We start from the raw sequence: 20,894 nt of genomic DNA, 5'->3' as shown, positions 1-20,894 counted from the left end.
GAAATCTCAGAAGGCCCATAGACTCCATTAAAATCAAATAATGCAATTTTTTTTAAATTACTTCTTTTTTCTCTGTATTAATAAAACAGTACCTTGTATATGAACCAAATTAAGATATAATTAATCCTTATTGGAAGCAAAACGAGTTAATTAGGTTTATTTAATGTTTACATGATTTTCTAGTACACTAGTACCCTAATTATGGAAATTATGGATCCATTATCCAGAAAATCCCAGGTCCCGAGCATTCTTGATAATCGGCCCCATACCTGTTTATATATATTTTATTTTGTTTATATTACATGTGTCATCTGCCATTTCCTAGCCATCCTATTTTGTATAAGGAAATGGTTACTCTGAAAACCATAATTAATTCTTGGCCTCTATTTGTAGGTTAAATAGCTTATCTGTTATGCAAACTCGCTCCAACATCTCTGTAAGTCCTGCCTGGCTGTCTATGCAGCTACAAATGAGTTTATTTATAGAAATAGCAAATATGTGACCAGTGTTATATAGAAAGGGTTCCAAAAGTCTACAAAACATTCCTCTTTTTTGTTATTTGAGGATACACAACAATAGCCAATATATAAAAAAAAAACGTAAAAAGATCTCTAAACACTAGCATAAAGGTGGCCATACACGCACTAATATTTGGTGTGTATAGTGGGAGATGATACGACAGATATCGGCCCAGGCAGAACATTTTGAGTGCCTTTGAAGGCTCCTGAACATCGTGCACTGTTAGGGGGTTATTAAAGTCTGATCCAACTATTTCAGGCTTTTTGGATAAAATTCTGAAAATGTTGAACTTTTCGGGAAAAATAGACCCTGATGAAGTGCCAGGAGAGTTAAGGCACGAAACGCGTAGGTTTCCTCACCAACCCATTGCCACATGTTCACTAGATGTGCAAAATAAAGCCGCAAGATAATTGAGCAACATACGTCTCTTGTGATTCCCTCGATCAGCGCCGTACAGCGGGGTAAATCTGTGTACTATAGTTACCTCCTGAACGAGGTGAGGAGGATCCTGCGAGAGCTGCTATCGAAGGGAGAGACGCTGCGCTATCAAGAAGGGAGAGCTCCGATACATTTCAATACCTATCCTTGTGCTTTTCGGGAAAAAGCCTGAAAAACAAGAGATTCGGGAAAAACCTTTGGGAAAATCATACAAATTTGTCTGACTTTTTTATTTTAAAAAATTAGAAAAATTCAGATTTTGATAAATAATCCCTTTAGTGCTGAATCGTCAGATACAGGTAGAATTCTATTGTTTTTACCTGTATATCTGACAATTCAGCTCTACACGTGTTTATTGAAACAAATGGTCTTTCTTGGGAAGAAAATGGACCATTACTAGTGATGTATTCAGATGCAAAAAGTGAATGAATATACTATATATAATTACAGACTGTATTATTCATACAGTGCAATGAATCAGCCCAATTTTAAATGATGACTGCATAAGTGATGAATCGAATGAGATGCTTATAAAGGAGATGAACCTTTGCAGTGCAATTCAAAGGTGATCAAAATGCTTGGTTCCCTATTGGGGATCTCTACATGGATTAAAAGTCTGTGTCTCATAAACTTGCTGGGCTAGATATCATCTAATAAACACAATGTGAAGATCTTTCTTGAAGGTATAATTTGTGTCCAGTATTATTTTTACATAAACGGACTATTAAGAAAGTCCAAAAGTCTACAAAACATACATATCTATATAGGCATGCATTCCTCTTTATTTTTTGTTACTTGAGGATATACAATAAAGGCCAGTATAAAATAACTAAAAACATCTGTATACTTGGTTAAGAAGGATCCGTTGCCCTTATGCAAATAAATGGAATGCATGATAAAAACAGACCATTACTAGTGATGTATCCCGATGGAAAAAGTGAATGAATATAAGGTCTCCTAATGATTTGCAGGTTGTATTATTCATACAGTCCAATCAACACACTTGTAAATGATGACTGCATAAGTAATGAATTGAATGTGATGTTTATAAAGGAGTTGAACGATTGCAGTGCAAGGAGTATTTAGTGTAGTCATTTTGGCAACCAACAAGCTAATCTCCACAACTAACGGGTCTATAGGAGACAGTCTTACCGTAAAATAGAGCTTTCTGGATGATGGGTTTCCAGATCCCATACCATGACTAAATTCTCCAGGCAAACCAGAAGAGGAGCTTGAACTGCTATTCTATATTTTACAATTAAATATTGGGAGACAGTTTATTATGGACACACTCATTTAAACCAGATAACAGGCTCTAAGAGGTCTGATCGATGTATTATTATTATTATAATCAAATTATTATCTAATATCCAGAATACTGTTGATTCCTTTACTTACTGTGGATGCCTTATTGGTTTTTCCATCTGTTTGCATTTATTAACTTTGATGCAAGATGAACAGCAGCTCTACATATTAATATATATATGCCTTTAGGGCTTTGTTTCATGCTAGTTTGTTTTCACTGCATTATAGCTTAGCGTGCTAAGAAAAACATTGGAAAGAAGACAAGAATAAGAATAATCCATAATAAAATGGATTAAAATGGTTAAAATGTTCCTCTCAACCTTTGATAAATCATCCCTCTGGAATAAACAGCTCCTGTTCTCCAAACTTCAATCTGATTGTCCACAGATCCTCCACTTTTGGCACTGCAGTTGGACAACACTGCTATATATGTGATGTCACATTATAATTACACTGAGGGTTAATATAAGCACTACATTAAATTGTCAATTATTCACCAATCTGAATTTTGGACGATTCTCAGATTATATGAATAACACAGCTTGGTACTATTTATGGGACATTTTATTCATGTTAGATATTCACTTGAACACGTCACTACCAAGGCTGCTTTTGCCTACTATATGTAACTGTAATCAAACAAGGCATTAACATTTAATATAGAACATTTAGATGTGAGTTGTGGGTGTATGTTATTGTCCACAGTTTCCTGAAACATCAAGAAAATCAAGCGTTGAACCGTTATCATGATTTTCATGCTACTGCCTGATATTTGTTGAGACCAATAGATAGGAACACTTGAGAAGGCATGGCCTATCCTGCTACTGGTTTTTTATTGTAATTGTAATAATAATAATATTGTAATTGCAATATTGTATTTTTATTGGTTTCAATTTAAGTCACATCAGAGGCATAAAGAGGCATATAACAAGAAAACAGGAAAGTATAGTACAGGTATGAGAACCATTATCCGGAAACCTGTTATCCAGAAAGCTCAGAGTTACGGAAAGTCCATCTCCCATAGACTCCATTATAACCAAATAATCCAAATTTTGAAACATTATTTCATTTTTTCAGTACATTGTACATTGCAGCCTTTAATGCTTACATGATTTTCTGGTAGACTTAAGGTATGAAGATGCAAATTACAGAAAGATCTGTTATCCATACCTGTAGTAGAATAAGTAGGAGGAAATGAGAGGCTTAGATTGGAGTAACTAAATTTAGATTAGGAGGAAAGTAGCATTGCCAATATACACATACAAACAATTCTTTCAAACATTTTTACATCATTGATTTTTATCAACCATTGTGTATGTAATACATATAGCACTATACAATATACTTCTAATATTGACATTGGTATATGATATTCAGCAAAGTATAAGTGATTGGATGTTTAGTTAGATAAGGGGTAGGCTCCACATTAGAGAATCTGCCCGGCATCTCCACTTCTAGTGGCTGCCCTAGGCAAAGTTTTATGAGGTATTTCCAGTGCAGAAACTGTAAGTCCTGCAAATATAGTAGAGTCAGGCCTGGACTGGCAATCTGTGGGTGGCTGCCATAAGATGCCAGAGAAAATCACTATTTAGTGGGCTGGTGAGGAGCTGATTGGGCCTCTCTGTGCTTGAAATGCCAGGACTTATTTTGACTCCCAGTCCAGACCCGCTGGAGACTGAGGTTCTGTAGCGTTAAAGTAGAGCAGGACTATAAAATGTAGCAAAGTGCTACCCGAAATTCTGAAAAATGCAACTCCATCAAAAATTTCCAATGCAGCTCATCACTGGCAGGATTAACTACTTTAGTACAGTTTAACTTTATTGTGTGTATTATTGTCCAATACACTGCACGTCCATTTAATAAATTCAAATGTGTAGACATCTGGGGACATTTACTATGGGTCGAATATCGAGGGTTAATTAACCCTCTATATTCGACCATCAAAGTAAAATTTACCGCATTTAGTTCGATCGAACGATCGAAGGAAAAATCGTTCGATCGAACGATTAAATCCTTCGAATCGAACGATTCAAAGGATTTTAATCCATCGATCTAACGGTTTTCCTTCGATCAGAAAATACTTAGAAAGCCTATGGGGAAGGTCCCCATAGGCTAACACTGGTGCTCGGTAGGTTTTAGGTGGTTGAAGTTTTTTTTAAAGAGACAGTACTTCAACTATTGAATGGTCGAATAGTGGAACGATTTTTAATTCGAATCGTAGTCGAAGGTCGAAGTAGCCAATTTGATGGTCGAAGTAGCCAATTTGATGGTCGAAGTAGCCAATTCGATGGTCGAAGTAGCCAAAAAAATACTTCAAAGTATTTTTCATTCTAATCCTTCACTCGAGCTAAGTAAATGTGCCCCTAAGATTCAACTGGAAAGAGTTAGTTAACTTTCACTATTGTTTTACATAATATTGACTAACCATTTATACTGATATTCTACAGTATATCTGTATGTTTATATTCAAACTTCAATAAAACATGTGAAAAAGAAAGGCAGATAACTGACTTTTCTGCAGTTTTAAAGGGGATATACACCTAGGGGGTTATTTACTAAGCCCCATACCCAAAAATCACGAAAAATCTTAGTGATTTTTTATAAAATCTGGCTTTTAAAATATCATGAATTTATTAAACCCCCGACGCTGGAAAACTCCGAATCTGAAAACCCGGCATCTCAGACTTGTCGAGGTTGCATATTAGTCAATGGGAGAAGTCCCAATGATTTTTTGATGTGCGCTGGGTCTTGTTCCAAACCTCGAAGTTTTCGGAGGTTTTGGGCAAAAGTCTGAGGTTTGGGGTGAAACCTCAAAAAAAATCGTTAAAATCAGGTGAAACCTCCGAAAAAATTGTGAAAATCTGAGTTTTTACCAAAAAGCAAATTTTCGGGAAGATGTAATAATAAATAAGCGTTAAAAACCCAGCAGCTTAGATAGGAGTTAGTAGCAGACAATATTGAGATAATTTCGGACCTTGATAAATAACCCCCTAGAGTTAACTTTCACAATGATGTAGAGAGTTATATTCTGAGACAATTTGCAATTGGTTTGCAATTGAGTTATTTAGCTTTTTATTCAGCAGCTCTGCAGTTTGCAGTTTCAACAATCTGGTTGCTAGGGCCCAAATTACCATAGAACCCATGCACTGATTTGAACAAGAGACTGGTATATGAATAGGAGAGGTCAGAGTAGAAAGAGGAGTAATAAAAAGTAGCAATAACTATACATTTGTAGGCTTACAGAGCATTTGTTTCGCATTTGGACTCTAGAAAGAGTCAGAAAAAAAGGCAAATAATTATAAACCTAAAAAAAATAATGAAGACCAACTGAAAAGTTGCTTAGAATTTGGCATTCTATAACATACTAAAAGTTACCTTAAAAGTGAACTACCCCTTTAATTTAAATCTCTAGTTGAAAACTTTTACACAGGTATAGGATCCCTTATCAGGAAACCCGATATCCAGAAAGCTCCGAATTACGGAATGACTGTCTCCCATATTCTCCATTTCATCCAAATAATCCAAATTTTTCAAAAAGATTTCGTTTTTCTCTGTAATAATAAAACAGTAGCTTGTATTTGATCCGAACTAAGATATAATTAATCCTTATTGGAAGCGAAACCAGACTTTTGAGTTTATTTAATGATTAAATGAATTTCTAATAGACATAAGGCATGAAAACGGAAAGATCCGTTATCCGGAAAACCCCCGGTCCCAAGCATTCTGGATAACAGGTCCCATACCTGTACTTTCAGACAGTGAACACCCACAGAGCATTTGCTTCTATTTGGTTCGATCTTCAGCATGATTCAAATTCATCCAATTACCCAACCTATGAAATGCAATTTTTTAGACTATATGTTTAAATCTTTTCCTTCACCCAGTGTTTTGGCACAAGAATCATAAGCTAATTTAAAGATGAGATGAACTTCACCGAGGAAACAATTCATTTGTAACAGGCGCTCGCCAAAAGATTTATGTTGTTTATTCTTAGTCTAAAAATATAGACACATTTTTGTTCTTCAAATAGAAAAGTATTTATTTGTGGTTTAGGGCAATGCTTTACTAGTAAGGTTAATGAAAACGTCTCGCTTCAGATTATTATCTGAAAAATGCTTGTAGAAATGCTATAAATAGAAGCACGAGATATTTTTCTCTTTTGTTATATATTGTTAACAAGGTTTACAGAAGACCAGCTTGGTTATCTAAAGCTCTTGAATCAAATTCAGTTTTCCTTGAAAAACAAGAGTTATTTGACTGTAAAACTTAGCACTTGACTATTAAAACTTACATCGACTGTAAATGTAACGACTCACCCTGGTCTAGTGGGCCGGCAGTGACGCCCGCCGTGTGGTACCTCCTCTCCTGGTGCAGCGGTTCCTAAGGTCTGCGTGGCGCGAGCCAGCATGATGATGTCATTGCGATTTGGCATGAAATTCAAAACTATTTAAAGGGGTTTGAATTCATTGCCCGTTGTTAGGTCTAACTTGTTAGTATTCTGGATGCGATTTCCGTCTTGTCTGATTCCGGTTTTGATCCTTGCTTGCCTGACTATTCTGAACTCTGCCGATATTGACCCTTGCCTGCCTGACTACTCCTTGAATGCTGCCTGTACCGACCCCGGCCTGATTGACCTTGCTTAAACTCTGCCCGTACTGACCACTACCTGTATGACCCTGCTTGAACTCTGCCTGTACCGACCCCAGCTTACCTGACTATGCTTCTGGTCTAATTCCGTGAACTGTTGCCATCTGTCCAAAACCTTGAAAATGCACATGTCCGTTTGCTCATTCAGAACATCTGCTTTGCTCCTCTCAAGTTAAGACTTGGTGGCATCTGATGGTAGCTGAGGGCTTCTCCCGAGGTGGAAGACCAGGGATTTTAGCACTTGTTCTGAATTTAGGGAGCTGTATGTGACAATAAAAGTCTGACTTTATCTTTCACTCTCACATAGGCTTGCTTATCAGGTTTAGGCCTCCTATGTATATAAAAAACTACACGCAGGAAGGGTGATCATTAGAATAAAGCATAAACAGGGTCAGACTGGGCCGGCAGGACACCGGGAAAAAAACAGGTGGGCCCCGGCCTCTTGTGGGCCCTGCTGGCCAAGATCCTCCAGATATTCTTAATAGCGCAGCCTCCCTTTGTCGGGGGTCAAGGTGAAAATACAATTTGCATGTGCACACAAACGTGGCAATGCGCGTGTTCGCACAAACCCGGGGATGATCGCATACACACAAACGCGCCATGGCACACCGGAGTGGCAGGGGGGGTATGGGGGCTGGACCCTGGGGCCCCGGTGGGCCCTGAGCCCCCCAGTCCGACCCTGAGCATAAATATTTAAATAATAGGTGCCATGTTGCAGGAGATGCAGTAGGAAGAGGTTACAGTCTAAATGGATTGATAAAGAACAGACACAAATAGAAGGGAAAAGTACACAGAGGCTTGGGTATTGGCCCTCAAGTGCCAGGACTAAACCAGGTAATCTTAGTGTTCCAAAGATAAGATCTGAATGAATGGCTTAATTGTAGCAGAAGGACAACCATGATTTTACCAGGGGATGAACAGGTTATTAGAGAGAAAAAGAATTCTAGCAGCAGAGTTTAAGACTGATTGCAGGGGAGAAACTTGGGAGACTGATTTGTAGGATGCAATAGTTCAAGCAGGATTTCTTGAGAAAGAAAGTGTCATATTTGGCAGTGGAATTAATATGATTTGAGTAGAGTAGGTACTGGTCAAAGATAACACCCAGGCAGTGTGCCAAACCAACAGGGATAATGTATGTGCCATCAGTACAAACGGTAAATGGTGGAGGAGGGCAAGGTTTGGGTGGAAGGACAATAATCTATATTTTGGCTAGTTCCAGTACTGGTTGGCATTGATTTTTCCAGGACAAACAGGGGTGTTTCAGGTCCCCATGAGGCAGCTGAAGCAATGCCACCCCCTCATTTTTCATAGTCATAGCTTCGCTAGTGCAAAGAGCGCAAGTGTGAGAGAAAAGCTGAAATTCAGATTTAAAAAATTGTATTTTTAAAGGAATTGTTTAGTGTAAAAATAAAAGCTAGGTAAATAGTTAGGCTGTGCAAAATTAAAAAATGTTTCTAATATAGTTAGTTAGCCAAAAATGTAATGTATAAAGACTGGAGTGATTGGATGTCTAACATAATAGCCAGAACACTACTTCCTGCTTTGCAGCTCTCTTGGTTTCCACTGATTCGACCTGCATGCAGTGATGGTAACTAGATATTACTGGGACCCACAGTAAATTCATTTAAGGGCCCCCATTATATCCAGAGGTTGTCCTGTTTACCAATATATATTGCAATTGCTCATTAATTAGGGCCTCATGGGGCCCCCTATCCCTCCTGGGCCCCCCTGTAGCCACAGGGTCTGCTTCCTCTGTAGCTACGCTCCTCCCCGCATGCTGAAGATCAATTGCAAACTCACTGAACAGTTATGTCCCATGTGGACCCCCTTAAAGTCGCTGACTAACTCAGAGTTAGAGAGCTGAAAAGCAGGAAGTAGTGTTCTGTTGTGTTATGTTACACATCCAGTCACTCCAGCCTTTATACATTCAATTTTTGCCTAACTAACTATATTAGAAACATTTTTTTATTTTGCACAGCCTATCTATTTACCCAGTTTTTATATTTACACTGAACTCTTAACTCTTAGGAGCAGATTTATTAAATGTGAGATTAGAGCTTGCCACAGAAAAACTCATCCACATTCTATTCATTTCTATGGAATTTTTAGAAATGTATTTATTAAAGGGCATGTAAAGGCAAAAAAATAAAATCCCATTTTTACTTTCTTTAATGAAAAAGAAACGCATCTCCAATATACTTTAATTAAAAAATGTGTACCGTTTTTATAAGAAACCTGACTGTATGCAGTGAAATTCTCCCTTCATTTACTGCTGTGAATAGGAATTGTCAGACGGTCCCTAACTGCTGAGCAGGGAAACAATCATACTAATGAACTGCAGGGGGAGCCCCCGCCTTACTTCCCAGCCATGCAGAACTCAAGCAGCTTTGTTTATGATGATCCCTAAGCAGCCCAGACCACACTGAGCATGTGCACAGTCTTAGTCTTGCAAAGATGTTTAACAAAGTTACAAGATGGTGACCCCCTGTAGCCAACTTTGAAAGCATAAATCATTTGTTTGATTAGGCTTGTGGTGCAGTAAGTTCATGTTTATATTTAGTATACAAAATACAGCATTTCTAGCCTTATTCCATTTTAGACTTTACATGCCCTTTAAATGGTGAACTTCATTGATAAATACACTATTTTGATGTTACCAAGAGAGGCTATTTGAAAGTTTCTGGTAATTTGTAGGCAGGCCCACAAAGGCCCGGGCCTAGGGTGGCAAAATTTTAGGGGTGGCATTGGATGTCATCTTCATATAAGTGACATTTAAGGTCACACTGTCTCACTTGTTTCTTGCAAAACTGTGAAAAGGACATTTGATCTGAAGGATGTTAGATGACAGAATGATTATAATTTACTCGGATAGGGCCTTATATGTTTGTTCAGCTTGATGACATCTACAGTATAACCTTGTTTTAAGCTAAAGGTGATCTGATCAAGCAAAATGCCTGAAAAGCTCTAGATCAAAGGCCAGATATACCTGCAGTCACTGTTAAAGTAAGGTTGTTAAACAATATCACTTAATTTATGGACTGATCATCCTGTTGTTGAGCCTCTATTGATTTCTAGTTGCATGGATCGATTTTTCTATGCATTACAATCCCTTTGCTTTAGTCATTCTGTTGAAGATGTGATTTATTCTCTACTGACTGAAATTCTTGAATCAATGATAGTATATTATAACATAGTTATTTGGCCTAACAGAAAACAATCATCTCACTTACCCATAATAGGCAATTTCTTTACCCTGCCATATCTGGTTTTGCCATCCGTTTTCTACTTACCACAGACTTTTCAGTGCTTCATTTTAATTAATACAGATATAGGATCTATTATCCAGAATAGTCAGGACATGGGTTTTTCCAGATAAAGGGTCTTTCCATATTTTGGATCTCTATCACCTGTCTGCTAAAATGTATCTATTTAAATATTAAATAAACCCAACAGAATTGTTTTACCACCAATATAGATTTCTGCAGCTTAGTTACCATCAAGTACAAGGCACTGTTTTATTATTATAACAGAGAATTTCAAGTATTAGAATGGCCGTCCTGTATTGTCTTTGGAGCAGTGACGGGCGAATCTGTCCCATTTTGCTTTGCCGCATAATTAGCGAAACTGTGAAAATTTGCAAAACACATTGGTCAATAATTTTGACGTGCAACAATTTTGAAGTGAGCGTCAATTTTTATACGCGCAACTATTTTGTCCAAGTGCATTAAAATCAGTGACTGTACGAATAATTTTGGCACGGAAATTCACCTCGAATCCATGCCTTGTAAAATTTTTCGCCCTTCACTACTTTGGAGCTTTCTGGTTAATGGGGTTCTGTATTATGGATCCCATAACTGTATTAAAAGTTCTAGTTCATCCTACATTAGTGGGACATTGTAGGCAGGGGAGGGCACTAATGGGAGCAGAATTTACAGTATTTATTGACCTCCTCTAGGATGATTGGAACAAATAGCAAAACGGTGAAAATGTGAAAATGTGCGAAACACATTGGTCAATGGGCGTCAAAATAATTTTGACGCGCAACAATTTTGATGCAAGAGACAATTTTTATGCGCGTGATTATTTTGTCCAAGTGCATTAACGTCAATGGGCGTCCGAATAATTGTGGCGTGGAAATTTACCATGAATCCATGACTGGTGAAATTATTCGCCCATCACTATTTTGGAGCTTTCTGGTTAATGGGGTTCTGTATTAAGGATCCCATACCTGTATTAAAAGTTAGTTTCCTCCTACATTGGTGGGACATTGTAGTCAGGGGAGGGCACTTATGTGAGCAGAAAGTAGTCATTGACCTCCTCCTGGATGATAGGACGGCCCCTGAAAAAAAACCTTTTTCATTATTTATCCAAACGAGTAATATTTGGTGACATGAAATAATATGGCAGATAGAGTCTTGAAATATAAAAGGTTTAAGGCATATGGGGCTCATGCTCTATAGACTTTGTGGTGAGAAGAAGGTTCTCGGAGGCTAAAAGACTGAGCAGTGCCAAGTGTCAACCATACCGAACTGCAAGGAGCTTCTTTTAACATAAATAGCTTTAAAGAATGGTATTTTTTATGCAATTGACTGTAGGGAACTTTTGACAGCAAGTGTGTAGGCAGTCAAAAATAACCCCTTTTTTCATGCCTGTCCAATATTCATGCTGTTAGTATTGGACTGGGCCTCCAACAGACCCTGACGTCAAGGTTCACTCTTGCAGCAATTAGATGTTATACATGTTATATTGGCCTATAGGGAAATAAGAACAGATTGATGGTAATTATCATAGGCTGGGCCATTAGGGTCTGTGTGCGTTAGAAGATCTTTACGTACTCTGGTAGGAAAGTCTGATCAGTGATTCACACGTTCACTTCTTTTTAAAACTAGATGCATTTAAAAGAAATGAATTGCTGGTAAATGCTGTGTCTGGGGATTGGTGATTCCGTTTTCTGTGCCTTTTTATCACTATTTTCACTGTTAATCGCTCAGTAATGCCAAATCATTACACTTAATCCAATGTAAATGACATCATTCAAATGGTACCATCACCAACGTCAGCTAAAGCATCACAGAAAGCAATTAAGATTGGCTAAAACTTTAAGATCAGTTTTTATTACATTTAGAGAGGTTATTTTTATTTTTGAAGTTTTAAGACTTTGGTTATTTAGGGAATTAAAAGGGATGTAAAATATACTGTATCTCCCTCTATTGCATTGATACGTGCCAAGACAAAACCTTCCTCCCTCTCTCTCTTTCTAAGCTTTTAAATGAACAATTGCTGAGAAATAAAATTGCTAATTATAATGAAAGAGAGCTTGATATTTAAGTGGCAATCCATATCCCACAGAGAACAGTGAAATGACGGCTGTAACTATATAGGAAAATGTGGAAGATGGAGTGCGTGGGGGGTAAACTAATAGCATGTTCATGAAAACCAAACCCCTTGCAGTAAATAATAACATTGACATATCATTTCCCTACAGCAGGGCCAAATGTCCAAATTTGTTTTCATTTTTAAAATGCAAATTCTGATATTTGTATATCTTCACTAGACCAAGCACGGGCTGCAGTGGGAACTTGTCTCATGGGATTTGCAGCTACTGGTAGGCAACTGCTTTGCTTAGTGAAAGAGAATCTGGACCTAGAGCCACCAGATCACTTGCCCACTGGGGCTTAAGGGATTTGAACTGCTCAAACAATAGGGAAATCAACAGGCAGAATTGGAAGCGTTTACTTGTCCGGTAAACTCAAAGGGGCAGATTTATTAAAGGGAGAACTGGCCCCCGCTAGCAAAAATTCGCCAGAAATCTCATCCGCATGGACATTGCCAATTTACTAACAGGCGTAGAGGACAATTCACTAGAGAAAGAGACGTCACTAGCGCAGTTTCTTGACCTATCACCAGACGCATTTTCGCTCAGGCGAACGATCGTTACTCCACAAAATCACTAAAGTGCGAATTTTACAGAACGTTACCTCTTTCGCCAGAGTTTCCTTCACCACCTTAGACCAGGTGAACTGATAAGATGAAGCTACATAACCTGTATGCCGGAAAGTCATAAAAGTTGTAAAAAACGCTGGTGTTTTTTTATTTTTTAAAGCGGGATTGCCTTCAAAAGTCCGAACTTTTAAAGATTTTTGTGTTAAAATGTTTTTTTCCAACCATTTGAGGGGCATGCCACATTTGTTTTAGGGTGGGCTCATGTCTAGGGCATTAGAGGATCTATTTTGTTCTTTATTTTGCTTCCTTGGACATTTGTAATAATAAGTGGCCACTTCAAGCATTTGCACCAAAATCGCTAATAAAAACATATATAGGATCTATATGTACCTGCCCTATTCAAATTGACCCTAGTGTAAAAGTACTAACGAAGTTTCGCTCGGCAGAATTGAATGATCGATATGAAATGGTCAGGCTGATGAATTAATGCTAGCAATACTTCGCCATTGTTCGGCAGCTAAGACGCAACTTCACATTTTAGTGAATTAAAGAACTGGTAAAGAATTTGCACCTGGCACCAAGTGTGGTGGATTGTTCGCTGGTGAAAATTCATCCTTTAGTGAATTTGCCCCAAAAATCTTTGGTTTTGTATGTGTTTAAGATGTTCCATTTTTTTCTTTGACACCCCCACCTATCAGTGGGATTTGTAGTTCAACAACGGCTGAAGGCTGCAGGTTAGGCATCCCTGATCTGCCATATATACTGGAACATCTTAGAAGTGTAAGGCTGGGATAGGGTTGCCACTTTTTCTACAAAAAAATATTTTCATTCTGTTCTAATAATAACATTGGCATCAAGCATCCTTGATAAGGGCCAGGTTATGACCCTATTCTTCTACCGGAGTCCTGGCTCTCTGTTCTGCACTCATGGGCATTAGAGGTGTTGGTGGGAGTAGGACACCCTGCAAACGGCCTTTCCACTGAGATGCTGATGAGTCTCAAAACAGAACGTGAATGCATTTGTTTTACCTTTTGCTGTGGGAACTGTATTCCCCGAGGGCAGGAAAGTGGCTCACATTCAGTCATTTTAAAATAGCAGCATCTGCACTTTCCATTTACACCTGACAGTTGCTCCCAAGTCTCAGATTGCTACTTTTAACCCTTTTGTGATTGAATACGAACAGCTGGAAGTACAGTTCCTACCATTACCCATCCGGAAGACATTTGCTGAAGTTCCATGTACTGGTGTTCACCTAAAACAAAATAACCTTTTATCGGCTATTTTTTATAAGACGTTTTACTGTCCAAAATGATCAAGTAGATGGAAAATTTATGGAAAAAGTCATCACAATGCTATAAACTAATGGGACATCACTGACTTCATACCATTTGCAGTACAGTCCCCATTTTCAAAATTAATAACTTTTTATTGTAGTATTGTTATTGTGTAGTAGTGGGAGCAAGTGAGTAGGTAGAAGCAGGTGACTGAATGACTTTAGGCACCAGTAGTGAATGGTATAGTTCTGCACATAAATGATTTATTCTTCTCCTGTGTATTTTATTAACCACCAGATGAGTGTGGAACAAAAGTGTTCAAAAAAACATAGCAGAGGTTTCAGCATACACAATAAAATGTTTTTTTAGACTTAGCAGGAGGTGTGTCCCCACCACCAACCCCTCATGCTGTTCTCAACGTCTCCTGTTTTACATTTAAACTGTTGAATGGTTGCTAGAGTCCTTGTTCTTAGCAACTAGATACCTGTCCTAGCAACATAGTGGTTCATTGGTTAGAATTGCTGCCATTCCATCATAGGGGCCTGATTTCACTTATGACCAGGAGTTTGTATGTTCTCCCTGTGTCTATACAGGTTCCCTTCCACACTCCAAAATTATTTAGTTCCTGATAAAACTGACCCTAGAGTAAATATAACAGGGGCCTTAGACCATTAGCTTCACTGGTGCATGGACTGATGTGAATGATGTATAATATGAAATATGTTGCTACTACATAAAAGATAATTATAATCATTCGGAGAGATATTGATCTGCCAGCTTCTATTTTTGAGGTATAGGCATCTGTCAGTTTCTGCAATGTATCTTTCTTGGTATAAACGTGACTAGTCCAATAAGGGTTCATAATGTACAATGTTACACTGATAAATAAGCACCAGGAAACATTACACTATTGTACTATATTTATTGAGCAATATTAAGTTGACGTGATACAAGTGTTATTACTGTTACATATTGACAATCACAGCCTGTGGGAATTCACGGTAACCTCTGGTTGCAATCTATTTGCTTTTTTTCCTTTGCTGCTCCTCAAAAAATTCATTGCAAGCGACGGTCAGAGCGGCCACCAACACCACGAATTCACCAAAATCAACCTCGTTGTCTTTGTTGGAGTCAAGGTCGTTCATTATTTTGTCAACTAATTGGGGGTCCTTTTGGCACTGGAAGGGAAAATGCAACAACAGTTAAAAGAAGGGCCAATGTTCACATTTTAATATAAACTAATCAACAGAGATTTATTTGACTTTATATTTGTGGATTTTCTAGTGTGCCTCATTGGTTTTACTGTCGATTTATTCCTCCCCCAAGCTGAGAGTCTGGGGCTGGTGCACCTGGACCACTGTTTCTACCTGGTGAGTGTATCAACATTAGCTATTTGTGGCACCTTTCACTTTTATTATATTTGGTGTGGTTCTGCCAGATGAAAAGGACTGCACGTCAAATGAACCTTAAAGCCAGTGCTATATGGTATGTATGAAATACAGGCATGGGATCCGTTATCCAAAAACCCATTATCCAGAAAACTCTGAATTAAGGCAGTCTCACATAGACTCCCATAATAAAGAAACAGTACCTTGTACTTGATCCAAACTATAATTGATCCTTATTAGTAGGGACCCAGGATTCGGTTCAGGATTCGGCCAGGATTTGGGACTTTATCAGCAGGATTCGGATTCAGCTGAATTCTTCTGCCCAGCCGAACCTAAGATGAATCCTAATTTGTATATGCAAATTAGGGGCGGGAGGGAAATCTTGTCACAAAACAAGGAAGTAAAAAATATTTCCCCCTTCCCACCCCTAATTTGCATATGCAAATTAGGATTTGGATTCGGGTCGGTATTCATCGGAACCTTTTGTGAAGTGGATTTGGTGCATCCCTACTTATTAGAGGCATTGGTTTTAATTAATTTTTAAATTATTGTCAAGCAGACAATTTATGGAGATCCAAATTACAAAAAGACTCCTTATCTGGAAAACCCCATGTCCCAAGCATTCTGGATTACAAGTCCCATACTTGTACAAGCAGAGTAGTTGTGGCACATTTAAAAATGAATGTAGGACTGGCAAAGATATTATATTTCAGACCATGCAGGAGTAGAACAAGATTTATTATAGCCGTCACTCACTGGAACCTTTCCCAAATCCGTACCCACGTTTTGTAAATGCTGCAGAGAAGAACTCGCCCAGGGGGCAAATGCTTATCTAGGCTCTTCAGAATTCCTCTAAATGTATTAAACTGGATGTTTTCCCTCGGCTTCTCTAAGTAATGTTGTCTCAGATAAATATGGTGGGTGAGTGGAGGTGGGGGGAGATATGACTTGCCACAGGATAGGGGACTGATGTGATTAAGCCCTTGTGAATACGCAGTAATCATTGGATCACTGTGAATTACATATAAATTATGATTAAAGGTTCCCAGGACATTGCTGAAATGTACGGCTTGGCAAATAAGTATCCTAGTATCTAAATGCTATCCACAAACCCTCAGAATAAATGTTAAAAATGATTTTGAAACAGGCAAAACATGAATGAAAATACGAATTGTCCAGAGGGAATAAATTTGCTAAAAATAATTGTATGCATGACTTGCTTCCATGAAAGTAAGCCCTTAATAAGCTTTGTGCAGAGATTTGTAAGACTGATGCAAGAGAGGAGCAAGAATGCTGCAAGGCATCATGGTACTGTGTCCTGGGATGCACTTATGCCTGTGACACTGTGGGTTCCCCAACTGAAGTGACCAATCGAATGCTTAGATTTCCTTAATGACATGGGTGAATATAGATACATGGAAGGGGAGCAGTAGCATTGACTATCACTGATATTGCACCTAGGCAGCCTATACCTCCAGCATAGACATCCTATGGCTCTCTAGCTGATGTTACATTACTCCCTGCATCCCATGTTGTTAAACTATAACCGCTAGTATCTGACCCACCGCGCTAGCCTCCCACCTGGTGGCTTGCAATTTCAAATACCTGCAGTATAAAGGGACACACCACCCTCAGATCTAAAGCCATACGTTTTCTTAAAGCTGCAACAACCCCTACTTCCCAGCATGCACAGTAAATGCTATTTTGTAGCGCAGTGACAACAACCCTGTCCGGATAAATATTACAATTACATCAATGTAAGACCTAGTGTTTAGTCAGACTTACTGTGATGATAACAACAGCCTACGGAGAATGGAACATTCTATTTTCGGAATCATTTAATTGCTAGGCAAACAGGTATGTGGAAAATACCATTTCAGGGAGCCCTGGCTTCCAGGGAACCTCCACGTGCATCAAAATGAAGGTATTTTTATTCTGCCAACCACAGCAATTACAGTACATGTTTGCACATTCAAATGAGGATAAGAAATGGCAAACAGTCTTTATTATATGGAATATACAATAATAGGGCAGTGGGGTTGGGTTCCCCAACTGTAGTGACCAATCGAATGCTTAGATTTCCTTAATAACATGGGTGAATATAGATACATGGAAGGGGAGCAGTAGCATTGACTATCACTGATATTGCACCTAGGCAGCCTATACCTCCAGCAAAGACATCCTATGGCTCTCTAGCTGATGTTACATTACTCCCTGCATCCCATGTTGTTAAACTATAACCGCTAGTATCTGACCCACCGCGCTAGCCTCCCACCTGGTGGCTTGCAATTTCAAATACCTGCAGTATAAAGGGACACACCACCCTCAGATCTAAAGCCATACGTTTTCTTAAAGCTGCAACAACCCCTACTTCCCAGCATGCACAGTAAATACTATTTTGTAGCGCAGTGACAACAACCCTGTCCGGATAAATATTACAATTACATCAATGTAAGACCTAGTGTTTAGTCTGACTTACTGTGATGATAACAACAGCCTACGGAGAATGGAACATTCTATTTTCGGAATCATTTAATTGCTAGGCAAACAGGTATGTGGAAAATACCATTTCAGGGAACCTCCACGTCCATCAAAATGAAGGTATTTTTTATTCTGCCAACCACAGCAATTACATGTTTGCACATTCAAATGAGGATAAGAAATGGCAAACAGTCTTTATTATATGGAATATACTATAATAGGGCAAAAATGGTCTGGGCAAGAAATTATTTCTTTGAAACTTTAAATACCAGGATCCCTGCTATGGTAAGCTGTGGTACCTGGAGTTGAAGTTCCAAAACAGCTGGGGAAACAACTTGTGCCTATTCCCAGATTACACTTTGGCCTTGTTAAGTTTTTCTTGCTGATATGTTGACAGTATCATTATTATTCTGCATTACTATAGTGCTGACATATTCTGCAGCAATCTACAGAGACTATACATCATTTCCTTCCACAGTGCAGGGTCCCCTATTGCATTCACACACACTATGGTCCTGCCTGTAGAAGGAAACCAGCACCTTAGCTGGAATTAAACCCGAGACCCCGACACTGCAATTCAGCAGTGACATACATTATATTTGATGCAGACAGTGGAATAATATTAATTAATATCTATATAATGACTTGACATTGCAAAATCAATAGAACAAGAAGAAATAAGCGCTACAGGTATAGGATCCCTTATCTGAAAACCTGCTATCCAGAAAGCTCTGAATTACACAAAGGTTGTCCTCATAGACTCCGTTTTAATTATATAATTCAAAATAATTCAAAACATAGTTCCTTTTCCATCTGTAATAACAAAACAATACATTCTACTTCATCCCAAAATATAAAGAATCCTTATTGGTGGGAAACAATTCTATTAGGTGTTATTTAATGTTTAAATTATTTTTTTTTTAGCAGACATAAGGTATAAAGTTCCAAATTAAAGAAAGATCCCCCAGAAATACCCAGGTCCTAATCATTCTGGATAACAGGTCCCGTACCTGTACAAGGTGAATTTAGATGCCGCTATGGGTCTCCAAGCTGTGGGCGCTTCTCATTAGCAAATAGGATTAAGGGAGCACTTTGCACAGCAATATGTATTGGAGCTTTGCCATTCAGTGGATTTAGAAAGGATGGGGCAGCGTGGATAGGAGAACATCTTGGTGTAACTGAGTGAGACTTGAGCAGATCAGGGATTGATCTGCTGTAAGTTATCATCTATATAACCTTACTGAATTGGATTTCAGCCAATGCACATTACAGTATAAAAGCAGATCTAGTGTGCATAAGCCTCTGAGTGTTGGAAGGGCGTGCACAGTCATGCAGACTCCATTGTTCACCCTTCAAGCATTCAGAGGGCTGACGTCTCACACTAGAAGTGTCTGTGGAGCACATTCTTACCGCAAGGAAATCTGTCAACTCGCTCTGCAACAGCTGCTTGAGTTCTCCTTTGTTGAGCTTGTATTTATCCCCTTCTTTGCCGGAGTAGTGGTGAAAGATTCTGATCAAGGTGTCCATGGCGCTTTCTAGCTTGGTGGGCATGGTGATCAAAGTGTGCCTGGCATCAAAGGAAGAGGTTAGAAAGGTGGTTGATGAGAGTTACAAGTAAGATCAGGCTTTGCCATCTACGTAAAGTCACCCGGGCAACACTTCTACTAATATGCCCTCCATGGAGTATTTAAAGCAAAATCATACCTATTCTGTAATCAGCAGTATGAAATACAGAATTATATTCAGAGACTGCTGTCTGGTTTTAATATATAAAGGAAATGATTAATGCTCTTAACTCAATAACAAATGTTGTAAGCAAAAGAAACATTAAGGAAGAGCAGTAAATAACCTTGGGAAAAAAATAGCTCTCATCATACCTGTGTGTCCACAAACAACCAGACAAGATAAACAGGTAATGAAGGCTAAAGATGTGAGCTATTTATACACAGGTTCCCAGCCCAGCACCCTTATTCCCAAAATGCAAAGATTACTATGTCACCAGTAGAAACAGTTGTGCAGGAGCCTGCGTCACCCATCCCTGTGTTTGGATTGGCTCTTGGATTTTATTTTAATCACCTGAAGTGCCTGAGGTTTAGTGTAACTTACATACCGGTGACTTCCTCACATCCAGGGTAGGAGGAGATATTCCTGTACACCTGCCTTCAGTTAATAGACGGGAAACAAATACGTTTATTAGGAAGATTGCTAAGGGAAAGTATCCAAAAATAAACCATAAGGTAGTAGGGAATACATTGGTTATGCATCTCCTTAGGGAGGACAGGCACTGGCAGAACATCATGAATAATGATAGAGCTTTTACTAAACGGTATTCTAGAATTTATGGACTTTTTTCCTGATTTAGTCACATCACAATCTAGTATCTGTCATCTTATACGAAAGGATGATGGGGAGGGGCTGCACCATTTCTGCTGTGCCGTTTAATGCTGAAAGGTGCGCCCCTCTGGCACTTAATTATGTACACAATGCTGACTAATTGCAATTAGCTCCTGGCTGCTTATTTAGTTAAACACGACACTGAAGGTGGGGATTGCGTAGCATTTAGCCTGCACCTGGCATGGAAGCACCTACACAGAATATATATTTTGAAAGAGCATACACTTTACAAACAGTCGCAATAAAGTGATACAATCTAATGGGACCTATTATCCAGAATTCCTGGGGTTGTCTGGATTTTTTTTTTTTTTTTTTTTTTGTATATTCTTTATTTTCAAAAAAGCAAAGAAATCATTGCAGGGCATATAAGTACAAGGAAATGCAGTATGATAACACATGAGGAAACAATACAGACATCAGGTTCAGCAAGTCTAAAGCAAATTCCAGTGAGAGCACATTTCCGTCAGTACGAATAAGCTTCTGTAATAAGCCATCAATAAAACCA

General features: G+C 38.6%; 1 protein-coding gene across 2 annotated transcripts; it reads right to left on the bottom strand.

Moving 5' to 3' along the window:
* Window positions 1-15,032: 15,032 nt before the first annotated feature.
* s100z.S (S100 calcium binding protein Z S homeolog) lies at window positions 15,033-20,205 on the bottom strand. Of its 2 annotated transcripts, none has more exons than XM_041580516.1 (3): window positions 20,106-20,205; window positions 19,406-19,562; window positions 15,033-15,304 (listed from the first exon to the last, which is right to left on the bottom strand). In XM_041580516.1, the coding sequence occupies exons 2-3, from the start codon at window positions 19,544-19,546 to the stop codon at window positions 15,146-15,148; spliced, it is 300 nt and encodes a 99-aa protein (XP_041436450.1). In that variant the 5' UTR covers window positions 19,547-19,562; window positions 20,106-20,205; the 3' UTR covers window positions 15,033-15,145. The 2 variants fall into 2 exon arrangements, with proteins under 2 accessions (XP_041436450.1, XP_018098399.1); XM_018242910.2 differs by lacking the exon at window positions 20,106-20,205 and adding an exon at window positions 19,873-19,982.
* Window positions 20,206-20,894: the final 689 nt, after the last annotated feature.

Source organism: Xenopus laevis, chromosome 1S (assembly GCF_017654675.1).
Source record: "Xenopus laevis strain J_2021 chromosome 1S, Xenopus_laevis_v10.1, whole genome shotgun sequence".
Taxonomy (NCBI): domain Eukaryota; kingdom Metazoa; phylum Chordata; class Amphibia; order Anura; family Pipidae; genus Xenopus; species Xenopus laevis.
Note: the sequence above shows the minus strand (reverse complement) of the source record. Positions and strands in the feature narration are given on the sequence as shown.